General features: G+C 54.4%; 2 protein-coding genes across 2 annotated transcripts; both read right to left on the reverse strand.

Annotated features, from left to right (window-relative positions):
* Nucleotides 1-2,000: 2,000 nt before the first annotated feature.
* Nucleotides 2,001-4,912, reverse strand: CMTM5 (CKLF like MARVEL transmembrane domain containing 5). Its single transcript, XM_019967907.2, has 5 exons — nt 4,301-4,912; nt 3,194-3,346; nt 2,674-2,766; nt 2,379-2,463; nt 2,001-2,282 (listed from the first exon to the last, which is right to left on the reverse strand). Exons 1-5 carry the CDS (start codon nt 4,424-4,426, stop codon nt 2,269-2,271), a joined length of 471 nt encoding a protein of 156 aa, XP_019823466.1. The 5' UTR covers nt 4,427-4,912; the 3' UTR covers nt 2,001-2,268.
* A 350-nt stretch (nt 4,913-5,262) lies between these two features.
* On the reverse strand, nt 5,263-9,733 carry IL25 (interleukin 25). Its single transcript, XM_019967908.2, has 3 exons — nt 8,719-9,733; nt 8,283-8,527; nt 5,263-6,293 (listed from the first exon to the last, which is right to left on the reverse strand). Exons 1-3 carry the CDS (start codon nt 8,725-8,727, stop codon nt 6,038-6,040), a joined length of 510 nt encoding a protein of 169 aa, XP_019823467.1. The 5' UTR covers nt 8,728-9,733; the 3' UTR covers nt 5,263-6,037.
* Between the last annotated feature and the right edge of the window lie 4,721 nt (nt 9,734-14,454).

Consider the following 14,454-nt stretch of genomic DNA (forward strand, 5'->3'; position numbering starts at 1 on the left):
CTACCCCGCCTCTGAAGCCACGGGGGTTAAAAGTGTCTTGTTCCCTCCAAAATGATTTCCCCACTGATGCTAGGAGAGGCTCAAAGCTGGCTGGGGATGGAGATGGGATGGCACAGGTGGCTGGAGCCCGGGTGTGTGGGCCCTACCTTCCCATAGGGCATCCTGAGACTGGAGCCAGCTGATGCCAAGCTGAACTGAAGTGCAGTATGGACCAAACCTGGGCTTTACGTGCCTCACGTTGACCCCTCACACACGTGAGCAGAGCACACACAGGCGCACACCACAGAGCACATCTCTGCTCCTTCCAAGCTCCCACCAGGGACAGGCTGGCCTGGGTCACACAACTGCTCAAGGGACAGGGTGGGTCCTGAGCCCCCTCTGCTAGCAAACCCCTGCCCCCTGCGGTGCTTTACAGCCAGGCTCTCCTGACCACCTTCTCATCCCTTCACTGCCCCACCCCCATCTCCTGGACTCCCCAGCTAAGCCCTTCTGATCCCTCCCCTGAGGCCTTCACCACCTCCTGTCCAGGATGTCCACCACCACCTGTCTTGAGAATGGCCTGTACAGAAAGTCCTGAGAACCATGAGCAAAGACCAAAGAAACACAAAATTCAGTCGGTTCTAACCCTGGAAAGGCCACCAGCCATGGTGAGGAGCCAGGATGTGAGGACAGAACAGGACGTAGGGGGCAGGAAAAGCCAGACCAAGAGAGGCAAGGTGGATAGCATCGAGGGTAGCAGAGTACCTCTACCAGAGCTCAGGTTCGGGCAGGTTTTGGGGACCAGGGCCTGCATCTGGACAGAGCACCCGAGAAGGAAGACATTTCAGGGCAGGAACATGCGAGTGTTGGAGAGGGGCTATGAGCAAGTCAGCTTGGAGGAGCTCAGCCATTTGGGGATCTGCAAGGCTGTGCAGGGTCATCCCGGCCACACTGGGCTCTCATGGGCCAGGAAGGGCTGACTTCAAACTCCCCCTGAGCTGTGACTACCCTTCACTAGCTGGTCTCCTTTCCCGTCTGTGAGGCTCAAGGATGGGGGGTCTGCCAGCCACCTCTGAGTCCCTGGGGCCCAGCACGGGGTCTGTACACAAGATGTTCAGGAAACATCCTGCTGGGGTGCTGGCAGCCTGGGAAGGTGGCCCTACTGATGGAGAGACCTGGAAATGAAGCTGGGCCGTTTTAATGAGCTTCAAGGGACTCAGTATAATATCCAGGACACCTGTTTAGGCGTTAGGAGTGCTGGGCTCCAGCCCTGTGTGTGCGTGCTCAGTCACTCGGTCTGTCGGACTCTTTGCGACCCCATGGACTGTAGCCCACCAAGCATCTCTGTCCATGAGATTCTCTCAGCAAGAATACTGGAGTGGGTTGCCATTCCCTTCTCCAGGGATCCTCCCAACCCAGGGATTGAACCTGGGTCTCCTGCATTGCAGGCAGATTCTTTACCGCTGGGCCACCAGGGAAGCCCAGGATCCAGCCCTAACTCTGTCACAAATAAAGAGGTCACGTCCCCTAACTGGGTATGTCCTCTCTTATGTGAGATGAGGGCATTGAACCAGCTGATATCTGAAGGCTTGTCCAGCTCCAGCAACAAGGGAATCTCCCTCTTATATTGGATGCTGACCTCTCCCTGGTGACCTGTGGGTCAAGTCCTCCCCACACCACCAGGGGGAGCTCTACACATGCCCCAGGCAAGCAACCCACTAGAAGGACTGGACAGGTGGGCCTTCATTCACCTGGGGAAGGCTTGTGCTTTTTCATACACAGGACCCGGGGTGCCCAGCCACCAGGCTCACCACAAGGTAGCCTTGCACCGAAGAGTCATGGCATGGAAATTCTGTGTTGAAGGATATCCTCAGCATCTTCAGTCTAAAGCCCCACTTGCTCATTCATTGTTCAGACCTGGTCCCAGAGAAAGGACCATGACCTGCTCCACGCAACATTCCCATGAATATTCCTAGCATTCCTGATCTGCCTAATTTCTGAGGAAGAAAGAGAATCACCAGTAGGATTTCAATCTTTTAATTTGGGAATGACCAGCTTCCTCCTGCACCCTCCCCTTAGTCCATAAAACCCCCTCCCTGGCCGAGCTTCATCAAATGCCAGACTAGCCCCCACAGACAAGTCCATGTGACTTCTCTCTCAGACTTGGCTCCATCACTGTAGGCTGGGGCAGTAGACAGTAGGCTAGGGAGCTAGTGAATCCAAAGGAGATGAGTCTGGGCTCCCCTGTCCCACTTTCTGGCTGGGCTCAGAAGCCAGGTATCCCCAGGGTCACTGCTGGTCCCCTGTGAAGATGGAGCCAGGTGGGGTAGGGCATGGGGGGGGGGTAGTTGGGTTGGGGGGCAGGGGGCATCTCCTCTCCCCAGAGGATAGGCACTCACCCTGGGCAGCCCTGGGCACCATCTCGGTCCGGTAGATCTTGAAGGCATCATAGGCAAAGACAGAAACCAGGATGATGCCAAACACCTGTGAGAGCAGGAGGAGGCTGCCACAACAAAGGCCAGCCAGCCACTGGACACCAGGGAGAGGGAGGTGGGTGATACGGGGCAGGTGTGAGCCAGGCCCTGGGCGCTGACTTGAGCTTGGGGTGGACAGAGGCACAGGAAGTGTGCGACCATCAGCCGGAGGTCCCTGGGGGATGGGGGAAGCCGGAGAATTCTGCAGGGCTGGACTCACAAAAGCAGCAATGGCAGCTCCGTCCCGGGAGGTCACAGCCGCGAAGGAGACCACCAGGAAGATGATGATGGCACTGACACAGCGGAGGAAGTCCTGGGGGTTGGGGGTGCAGGGTCAAAGGGAAGCAGAGGGCAGGCGGCATCAGCCTGAGGTTTTCCAGGCTAGTCAGCGGCTTGACCCTCAGGTACTGGGAATCCCTACATGGAGATGCCCTTGGACACAACATAAGGCACTTGAGAGACAGAAAGCAAGAGAGAGCTCACACAGCTCCCCAGAGGAGGGACGCAGATGGACACAGGGACAGGGACCAAGATGACAAGCCAAGGGGCTGGGCTGGGGCTGGACCTGCATCGGGGAGCAGTCTGAAGGATGGGGTCAAAGCCATGTTTGAGTATAGGACATGGGGGCTGGATTCCTTGCTTACCCAGGAAAAGGAGAGAGGCTAGAAGAGGAAAATTCAATGTTGAAAGAAGGGCCCAGAGTGGTGGGGAGGGAGGCAGCACGGGGTGGGGACCCTCACCAGACAGGGCCAGTTCATCCGATCGAATCGCTGGTAGTACTGGGTGGCATAGAGGAAGAGGAAGGCTAGTGTGATGAAGAACTCCAGCAGCGCGGCAGCCATGTAGGCAGAGATGGAGGCCGTGAAGCAGATGAAGATGATGAAGGTCAGGGCCTGCAGAGCCGAGGGTGGGCAGTTTACCAGGAAGGGGACACAGGCCAGGACAGGCCTTTGCCTCCCTCTTTCCAGGAAGCTCCCCCAGCCAGCACACTGCCTGCCTTCAGAGGTCTCGCCAACCCTGGTGGCAGGAGCCATGCCCAGGGCCTTTGCCCATCAAGGGCCGACTCCAGCCTCCCACCTCTGCCAGCCCAGGCTCCCCCTGCTCCAGGGCCCCAGCAGCCCCAGCAGTTTAACCAAGCTTCACGGCTCTGGGGAACACCACTCTATGAAATCCAAAAGAGAGTGGGTCCCCCTTTAGCACTGGGAACACCAGCCCCTTGAGTGGTGGGACATCAGCCTGTGCCCCCAGGAGGTACCCCATGCCCCATAATAATTCCAGGATGCCTAAAACTCCTCTAACAAGGACGAGAGCCCCTGGTTCCATGCCAAGAGGCAAGGATTAGAAGGCAGATGCTCCAGAGTGGATGTGCGTCCCCTCAGCTCTCAAATGTAGGACAAGGTATATGCCGAAAACTCAGGTTTACACTGAGGTCTTGCTAAGCGAATAAGGGAAGGTACTTTCCTGAGGACAGATGTTCACAGGGAGCAGGCGACAAAGTGGGTCTGCAGAAAGGCTGCCCTTTGGGGTAACTGAACTTCTTGGACATGCCAAGAAGTGGCCATCTAAGAGCCCGGGGAGAGGCCGGCTCGTGTTACCCCCGTCCCATCCCATCCCTGTGCCTCACGCTCCCTCAGTGTCGTCTAGCTTCAATCCTTCCTAAAGGCAGTGAAAGCTGCTGTCACCGCCTCCAGGTGGAAGAGCAACAAGAAGGCAGGGGAGGAGATGTGGGGAGGGTCGCTGGGGCAAGCGGGGTGTCTGAGAGCCGGGGGAGGGAGGCTGCTGAGGGGTGAGCCCTGAGGGGCCCGGGGCTGGGAGGTGAAGCTCTAGGCTGGGGAGGCGGCTGTTACCAGCTCAGTTTCCAGCAGGATGCCTTTGAGGGAGGAGAGGAAGGTCTTGTCCACCGCGAAGCCGTCGAGCCCTGCAGCTGTCCCGTCCTCGGGGGGCCGGTCCCGACGACTCCAAGCATTGAACATCTCCACGAGGCCCACCGGGTACAGCCCGCGACTGCCACCAGCCCAAGATGGAAAACAGGAGGATGGGAACCTGGCAGGACGGGAAAGCAGACAGGAGCAGGAATGGCACTGCGAGAAACCTCAAAGTGAAGCGGGCAGACCTGCTGTGGGGCCCCGGAGAAGGCGGCCGCGGGGTGCGGGCGGGGGGTTGCTTGCCCAGATAGGCCTTCACCCAGCTGCCCAGAGTGCCCTGCTGGTGCCTGCACTGGTCCACAGGAGGCACGTGGAGGAGGGGGGCGGGGAAGAGGGGAGGGGTCAGCTCTCCTACTTGGAGCCTGACCCCGCCCACCCGCCGAGGGTGGGCGAAGGGAGGAGGGGAGAGGGGGCGGACTGCGGAGAAACCGGGAGGAGCTGGGAGGTGAGCCGAGAAATGTGCCAGGCTAGGAGCCCTGGAGAACCCAAGCCTGAGGCAGTTTTCGTCCTCCCTTCCCTAACCTTAACCCTCTTCCTCATCATCCTTTCTCTCTTTTCCTTTCAGGGAGGGTGGGAGCTGGATCCCGGCCCAGGCAGCACCCCTCAGGACCAAGCTGTAGCAGCCAAAACTGAGGACAAAGGCAGATTGTTGGGGGGACAAGGGGGCGCTGTGTGCCTGCTGCAGTGCCTCAATGGGCCTCTGTTTCTCCAGTATGCCAGGAGGGCAGCCTGACCCAGGGAGCCAGGGAAGGGGAGGGATTGGGGGACCACAGCGGAAACTCCGGAGGGCAGTAGGTGGGAGCTGACAGTGGGGAGGAAATGGGACCAGGCTGGGGACCACAAGATGCTCAGGCACCAGGGATGCCAAAGACAAATTAGGCCACTTTTAAGTACAGATTATTTATTTGAACAATTCTCTCCCTGCTCAATAACAGCCTCTTCCTTAGCAGCATTCATGTCAAAAGACTAGCAACTCCACCAGGAGGTTTAAGGTCGATGCTCCAAAGATGCTCCAAAGTCGATGCTCACTAAGTGTTTGATGAATGAAGGAAAGTGAAAGTCGAAAGTGAAGTCGCTCAGTCGTGCCCAACTCTTTGGGACCCCGTGGACTGTAGCCTACCAGGCTCCTCTGTCCGTGGGATTTTCCAGGCAATAGTACTGGATTGGATTGCCATTTCCTTCTCCAGGGGATCTTCCCAACCCAGGGATTGAACCCAGGTCTCCTGCATTGTAGACATACGCTTTACCTTCTGAGCCACCAGGGAAGTCAGTGAACAAACTAATGAATTGAAGGGCTCTCCACTGGCGAAGGGAAAAATATCTGAAAGTGCCTGTGCTGCACCAGGGCAGCTGGGGGTGGGAGGAAAGAAGAGACAGACATAGCAGAGCTTTGAAGACCTTTCCCAGGAGGAAAGGACAGGATGCCAGTTTCCAGGGACCATAACCAGCCACTACTGCCTTGGATTTGCCCTGCATTTCTCACCCACTCCAAAAAGTGCAAAGTGCAGTCCCCCCATGGTCCCCCATCCTGTCCCAAGATCCTGCTGCTCCGAGTGGTCCTTTGGAGGGGCTGTGCCTTCAGGTGTCCTGGTTCACCACAGCAGGTGGTTGTCCAACCAGCTCCAGTGTTTGCCCAGGGACCAGCCATGGTCGGCACAGCTAGGCCATCACACGGGGCCGCACGCACACGCAAGCCAAGGAGACACGGTAGAGCCTGCGTTCCAGGCAGTAGCCATGGTGGTCGCCCTGCTGTCCAGGGCACGGCCGCCGGTAGAAGACGGTCTGGTTGTGGTAGAGCAGCTCTGAGTTTCCCAGGGGGTCCATGTGGGAGCCCGTCTGCAGGCTGACACAGTGTGGACACAGGCAACGTGCGTGGTACAGATCCTGCGGGAGCCGGTTCAAGTCTCTGTCCAACCTGTGGGGCGGCAAGAGTCAGGCCCTGGAGGGAGGCTGGCCAGGAGCCCGGGGGGCCGGCCAGGGGCAGAGAGGACCCAGGGTGGAAACACCAGGGCTGCTGTCAGTTCTGTGGCTTCGGTTCCAGCTCTGGTACCCACAAGCCAGGTGGCTGTGAACAAGTCACCCCCTCTCCCCTGGGATTTATTCTCCTGAACTATGAGGGTCGGGGATGGAAGAGTGACTTTCCAAATGGTCCTGGAGCCCTGAGGGAGGGGCCAGGTGGGGAGCTCCCCTGGGGCCTCTACCAGACCAGCTGTGGTTCCATGTGATACATATGCTGGGTTCTAGCATCAGGCTGCCTTGTGTGCTTGTTAGTATATATGTATTTTTTTAATTTTAAAATAAAAATTGCTCTTCTATCCAAGTATAAGAAAGCACGAAGTGAAGGCTGACAGTCTGTCTCCCACCAGCCCCACTCCCCTGAGGGAGCCACTGTCTGCCATGTCCTGCCCGTCCTCCAGATTCCAACTGTGCATTATAATAAGCACATGTTTGGGTGTATGGTAAGACTTATTAACTTATTCTGAAAAGGTTTCATAGCCCCCAGAAGATGTGAAAAGTCAGTGCTCCAAAGGTCTGTGCTCCAGAAACTCAGTAGGAAACAGCCAATAGGTTGGAAAACCATCCTCCCAACAGACAGGCCTTCGCAAACTGGGGCTCAGCTAGTGTAGCATCTCCCAGAGTGGATTCCCTGATAAACGCACTGTAGCGGAAGGGGTCTGGGGTCAAATGATTCTAGGAAGCATTGAGTTTAATGGGGTCTTCTCTGCAGACTTCTCGCTGTGAATGTGCTGAGCACGCTGAGAACCTCTAAGGGGGTGGGGACTGCAGCATTTTTCCCCCCACTTACTCGACATCATCACTTTTTTTCTGAGGAACAGCTTGTGTGACACATGTTGCAAAGCATGTCGGGGAAGACCAGCCCAAGTGGTTATCAAGGGTTCACAGCCCAGGTGTCTAGACCCCGGCCAGGTCAGCCGTCTGGCACCCAGCCTCCCCAAAGGGGTTCCCAACCTCTTTAGATTTAGTCTAGAAGCTAGCCAGCCTACTGAGACCACTTCAAAGCGTAGTGGCCTGGAGTCTCCATCCTGGATCTAGTCTCAATCAAAGCTGGCCCCCTCCCTAGCCAATGACCTTCTCCTTTAATCCCCAAAGCCAAGGCTAAGCCAGAAATAGACTTACAGTGGGTGGAAACACAGATACCCCAAGAGAGTGCAAAACAGGAGGAGAAATATGTTTGGGACCCCTAGAATACTAATTTTTAGTATTTTAATTCATTGTCCCAATTTCAGTACTTTCTAATATTTGTTTACATCATGACATAAATAGAGAATTATAATATGTGGCAGCACATGGAGAAAGAATAAGACAGCTCATGATCAAAGACAACCAGCCTGGAGGTCCAGCCACCCAACTGTCCCCCCAGAGCAGAAAGAGGGTATAATTAGAACCCATTCATGGCTCAGAACACTAACATTTGGTATTGGGCTGCTTTGTTCCTATATTGTACATTATTCCCTGATATTTTTGTTAGAAAAACAAAGCCATTGTAGGGGAAGGAAAAGGAGAAGGGAGAGGAGGAGGAAAGATAGAAAGGGAGGAGGAGGGGGAGAAGAAGTAGAGGAAAAGGAGAAAGGAAGAAAACCTAAATTTTCTGTACTGTTTAGATTTTTCACTATTTCATATGATCTGCATCATTAGGCTATAGAATATTATTTCATTTTACAGATTGAAAAAAAACTAAGCTTTGAACCCCTGAGCGATTGGCCCAAGGTCACCAAAAATGTGTCAGGGCTAGACCTTGTCTAACACCCAAACTTGATAACCTCCCTGAGGTAAAAGGGGGACAGATAGGCTGGAGTTGGCTGGAACTCCCCTGGTCCCTCACACACATCCTGACCAGCACATGAGCAGGCGTTTAGGAGGGGGCAGGGGCTGGCAGACTCACTCATATCTCCAGGGGGCGATGGAGCGGCTGTTGAGGGGTCCATCCCTGCTGGAACTGCAGGGTTCTGGGTGGTGGGCGAGGCTGGTGGTCTCTGGGGGAGGCATGAGCACACTGTTCCACTTCAGCCACTCCTCAGTGGAATTCTGTCCTTTGCTGGGGCAGCAGCTGGGCCAGTGGGTGCAACACCTCTGGGACCCCAAACAGAGGGTGTGGGTTCCCATGACCATTGCCAAGAATGCCATTGCCTGTAGGAAAAGGCTAGTGAGAAAACTGCTCCTGCCTAGTCTGGATGCCCCCTCCCCCAGCTGTTCTCTGAGATTCTGATTCATGCCCCATCTGGTCCGCAGCCCCAAAACTGAGAGCTCCCTCCATCCCCAGCCACATCTCTGCTCCTGCCTCACTCAGCACCGTCCCGGCCAGGCCCCTGCACACTTACCTGGTACATGCTGGATGCTGCTTGCCAAGCCTCAGTGCCACGCTGGCTGGACAGTAAGCCCTTGTGGAAGCTGTTTGACTGGAGCAGTTTAGGAGTCCTGGTTTTATTTTCAGCAAACCTGTTTTGTTTATTCAAATTTATTTCCACTACCTTTTGGAGGGTGTGACTTGAGATTAAAAAACAAAACAAACCCCTAAAAAAAAAACTTGTAAGTCTTTCCAAAAGCTGCTTTAAATGCTAGACTCATGGAAGTTGTGATTAACATCATCGTAAGCCTATTGAGTAAACTTTGTTCTTTGCCCTTTACTGGGCGTGGGGTCAAAGTAATAGTATCCTTTTATCCCGTGCCTTGGGGAACAGGCATTATGAGAATTCTGTTGGGTCACTTAATACCCGATACTAGGGAACATCACTCGGACTCTCTCTAAGAGGCCTTGCTGCTATAATCCCTGCTGCTCCCACCCAGGGTCTTGTCTCTTCTCTTCCCTTTCTTCTCAGATGTCCTCAGGATCCTCCACCTTAGTAAACATTTCCCTCTGTCTGCTTGTTCTCTGACCCCTTCCTCATCCTCCACGAGCCCAACTTCTATCCCCTGACCTCCTCTGGACTCAGGATACAGGCTTAATCCCATAGGCTGCCAGGAAGGCCTCGACTCCAACAATTTGTTGGCTGGATGTGCAGGGTCTGACGGAAGAAGTGCTGAGTGACTGTTCCCATGGTACAAATGAGAAGACAGAACCAAGAAGAGAGGCAAGGTGACAGCCTTAGCTAAGAGCCAACAGAAGTACCCAGCTCCCAGATCAGCCTGCCCCACCCCTACTCACTAGTTGAGGAGCATGGCAGGGGGAGCTGCTGCTCTCAGGCCGTGGGGTAAGGCCGTGCGGTCACAGGTCCATGGACCACTGTCGGCCAGGAGAGGGTATGTGTGCTCTGGCAAGGTTCCAGCTGGGCCTGGCCGCAAAGACACAGGTCAGTCAGGGGCCACCCATCCGGGGGGCTCTCTGCCTATTTTGCTCCAATCTTTTTCTCTGCATCCTTGTTCAACAACTCCCCTCACCCCCTCACCAACCCCGCCCCCGCCACTGCAGACTCCAACACACTCATATACAGACACCGTCTCTAGAGTGATGTTTCCTGATTTGCATGTGCTTTCCCTTAGAAAATACTCCTTTGGTAACCAACGACTCAGGAAATAAACAAAGGGAACCAGGAATAACTCAAATGGCAGAGCGATAAGGAATCTTTTGAATGCTTTAGGGCAAAGCAGCCCTAAAACAGAGGCATGATGAAGTCAGAGGGCATTCGGAAGTGGGACAAGCTGATCTGGTGAGTTCTGAGGGGCCTGGAAGTTGAAGGGCGGTGAGAGCTTAGGGTCAACAGGTGATGGCTAGGAGAGCAGGGCCACTTAGGAAGAGCACTGGGGCCAGGAATACATTGCCCCACTCCCACTGGCCCACTCTCTGGCCCTGTGCTCCCACACCCTCTCACTTCCATCCGCCCCCTCAGCTCCTGAGATCATGTGCCAGGAGGGTGCCAAGCCCTGCACATGCATCAGCTAGTTTTACCTTTATAATAAAACCATGAGATGGAAATTACTGTCCCCATGTCAAGATGAAGAAACTGAGACCCAAAGAAATTGAGTAACCTCATCAAGTTTGCACAGTTAGGAGGAAGCCGAACTGGTTCCCTCCCAGCCCTGAAAAACTCCAAAGCTAAGTTCCTGGTATGGAAATGCCACACTGTGGTGACCTCTGGATGGAAGGGAAGCCCCTGCTGTAAGTGATTTCCTACTCACCCAGGTGTGGGCTGGACAGGTCTCACCTAAACCTGCTCGAGGCCACAGGGCATTCCTGCCCACTCAGGCATTCAGCCAGCTGGCTGGGATCCACAGCTCTGGCTACCTCTCCCCCAGCCTCAGGTCTGCCCCATGGCCCCCAGAGTGGCTTCTGGTGTTCCCAAACAACCCCCAGCCCCAACAAAGGCTTTGCGGGGACCTTCCAGAAGTGCTGGATCCCTCGGGTTTCCCCCAAGTCGAACAAAGTCTCAGAGGCTGACACAGGCCCAGACCTCCTGATCTTGGCCCCCATCCAGGACAGGATGCTTGAAAGCGCTCACTTGCTGATGCTGCAAACGACGCACACTGATTGCATGGGATGTTTCCTCCAGGAGAGGCTTTTGGGTTGTCCCCCTGCCTCCGTACCATGACTTCCTCTGAGAAAACTGCTGAGGGGCATTCTCCCCTGTGATGACCAGGCCTGACACAGAACCTGTCCTTTGAGACACACACCCCTGCCCCCCCCCACCCCCACCCCCGCCCCCGCCCACCTCCTTGCAGTTGCTCAGCCTCCACCCTTATCTCAGGAGCAGCTGTGGGTCTCCTCAGGGTGACTCCCTGCCATGAGAAACATTTTCCAGAGGGTTTTCCTCTTGGGGTGACTAAGAATCCCTGAGTCACTTCAGCTTCCAGGGAATCCCTGGGGGTGTAGAGAGATGGCGGTGGCCATGGGGAGAACGTGGAGGCAGAAGCAAAGTTCGTCCAGTACCTGATATCAGGGGTGCCTCCCTGCCTGGGGCTGACCTGGCAGCCACAGGGGAGATCTGAACATGCTACCCCAAGCCACTGACACGAGGTCAGCCCCTAGCAGGAAAGAACAGGGAAGATGTGAAAAGGGGCATCCCACCTGGGCCAAGAAAGCCTGAAAGATGCTACGATGGCTGTCCTTCCCTTCCTCAGAAAGTCATTTGAGTTCTCATCCACTGTCTTGAAGTCCTGCCCCTGCCTCTGATCAGCTCTTCACCGAGGGCCCTCTCTTCTCCTTGTTCATAGCGATGGGCATGCTTGGTGGGGAGGCTGAAGGGAAAAAGGGCAACAAGGATGACCGCAAAAGTATCTTCCTGGTGGCTCAGACAGTAAAGAATCTACATGCAATGTGGGAAACCTGGATTCAATCCCTGGGTTGGGAAGATCCCCTGGAGAAGGGCATGGCAACCCACTCCAGCATGGTTTCCTGGAGAATCCCACGGACAGAGGAGCCCGGTGGGCTACAGTCCATGGGGTCACAAAGAGCCAGACATGACTGAGCAACAAACACAAAAGTGCCAACCAGCTTAGCAGCCCCTGAAACAGTGCTGGAACCGAACCGCAGGGCTCAGCAGGGTCGTGGATGCTCAGGTGCACTCACCTGAGGGGCCGGTAGGGCTGCAGCGGGTTAAAATGCAGAAATACTTCTGCCCCCTGCTGGTAAATAGATGCTGTCCTCAGCCCTGGAGCACCCCCACACCTCAACCTCCCTGTGACCCCACAACTGACGGGAGACTGCCTGGCCCAGATGGAGGCCTTCAGAACAGACTCCCATAACCTGATAGGGACACCATGATGGCACTGGTTGCTAATTATTTATCAGATCAGTTGCTCAGTCATGTCCGACTCTTTGCGACCCCATGAATCACAGCACGCCAGGCCTCCCTGTCCATCACCAACTCCCGGAGTTCACTCAGACTCACGTCCATCGAGTCAGTGATGCCATCCAGCCATCTCATCCTCTGTCGTCCCCTTCTCCTCTTGCCCCCAATCCCTCCCAGCATAGGAGTCTTTCCCAATGAGTCAACTCTTCGCATGAGGTGGCCAAAGTACTGGAGTTTCAGCTTTAGCATCATTCCTTCCAAAGAAATCCCAGGGCTGATCTCCTTCAGAATGGACTGGTTGGATCTCCTTGCAGTCCAAGGGACTCTCAAGAGTCTTCTCCAACACCACAGTTCAAAAGCATTAATTCTTCGGCGCTCAGCCTTCTTCACAGTCCAACTCTCACATCCATACATGACCACTGGAAAAACCATAGCCTTGACTAGACGAACGTTTGTTGGCAAAGTAATGTCTCTGCTTTTCAGTATGCTATCTAGGTTGGTCATAACTTTCCTTCCAAGGAGCAAGCGTCTTTTAATTTCACGGCTGCAGTCACCATCTGCAGTGATTTTGGAGCTCAGAAAAATAAATTTATAGGATCACCTTTAGTTACAAAGATTCCCCTGCCTTCAAAAGGAGTCTGCCTTCAAAGAGAACCCATTCTTGCCTGGGAGACGTGCAGAGAATCAGAGTGAACAGGACAAAAAACTCAGCAACTCCCTCCCCTAGCCAAGGGCTGGTTCCTCCCCAGGTGGGCCTTTGCCTTTCTCAATCCTACAGTCATGGCTGCCCTGCTCATTCATCCATTTGCCAAACATTTATTGAGCACCTACTAGATGCCAGACACCATTCTAAATGCTAGGAAGGCAGAGGAGGACAAGTCAGATAAGGCTCCTGCCTCATGTCTTAGGGGGAGAGGGATGGTAAATAAGGAAACAAGGTAATTTTTGATAATAGTAAGTGCTATGAAGAAAGTGAAACAATGTTAAGAGATAGGGAATTACTGGGGGTGGGGAATTGGTAGAGGAAGAGGGCAACTTTGACTTAAAAAGTCAGAGAAGGCCTTTCTGAAGATGTGGAATTTGACATGATGATGGAAAGGTTCTGGGGAAAGATGGTCCAGGCAGAGGAAAACAGGACAACAGAGTCCTAGAGGTGGAAGGTCTTGGCACATTTAAGAAACAGAAAGGACAATGTGGTTGGAAAACAAAAGCTAAGGAAGAGTGTAGAATGAGAGGAAGTGAAGAAGCAGTCAGGGGGATTTCAGTAGCTAAGACTCCTTGCTCCCAGTGCGGGGGACCTGGCTTCAATCCCTGGTCAGGGAACTAGATCCCATGTGTCACAATTAAAAATCTCAAGGATGAGGATGAGATCAGCTGGAGGGCTCTGCTGGGAAGGGACATGAGTGGGAGAGAAGACTGGGACCCAGAAAACCCAATGGAGGAGTTCCTTCCTTTCTACTCCATGAACAATGGCAAAGGCAAGGCCCGAAGTCAAGGGCCCCCATCTGAGTCAGCCGCCCACCCAGGGTCTTAGCTACCCATCCAGTCTGGGTTTTTTTCCATCCTAACCTGGGACCCAGAATCCTCCCTGAACAAGTTAGAATCACGTTAAACCTCTGTTTGCAAAGGAGAGGGCAGAGATGAGTCATAAGGACAAGGAGAAGACTCCACCTGCCATTGACACAGAAACGCTTGGAGCTTTCCTGAAGGTACAAGCTGGGGGTGGGGGTGGGGGTGGGGTCATGGGGAGCCAAGGTGAAGAGGGAAAGTCATCGTGATAAGCACTTCACATGTATTCACACCTCACCAAAGTCACTATTCCAGATGAATAACGGAGCTTCAGAGATGTTCCAGAACTTGACCAACTTCACACAGCTGACAAACCCCCCCACCCCCACCTCTCCCCAGGGCTTCCTGGTAGCTCAGCTGGTAAAGAATCGTCCTGCAAAGCAGGAGACCCCAGTTCAATCCCCGGGTTGGGAAGTTTCCCTGGAGAAGGGATAGGCTACCCACGCCAGCATTCTTAGGCTTCCCTGATGGCTCTCAGACAGTAAAGAATCTGCCTGCAATGTGGGAGACCTGGGTTTGATTCCCGGGTCAGGAAGATTCCCGGGAGAAGGGAATGGCTACCCACTCCAGTATTCTGGCCTGGAGAATTTCATGGACAGGGGAGCCTGTCAGCCCACAGTCCATGGCCTCGAAAAGGATCTGACAGGACTGAGCGACCTTCCACTTCACTTCACCTCTCCCCAAGTCTGACTGACTCCATTCCCTGCCTGGGCACTCCAGAAGCACAGATTCATTTTCCTGCAGGTTTGCACTCTGCTCCCC

The sequence above is a fragment of the Bos indicus genome, chromosome 10, assembly GCF_029378745.1.
Source record: "Bos indicus isolate NIAB-ARS_2022 breed Sahiwal x Tharparkar chromosome 10, NIAB-ARS_B.indTharparkar_mat_pri_1.0, whole genome shotgun sequence".
Classification (NCBI taxonomy): domain Eukaryota; kingdom Metazoa; phylum Chordata; class Mammalia; order Artiodactyla; family Bovidae; genus Bos; species Bos indicus.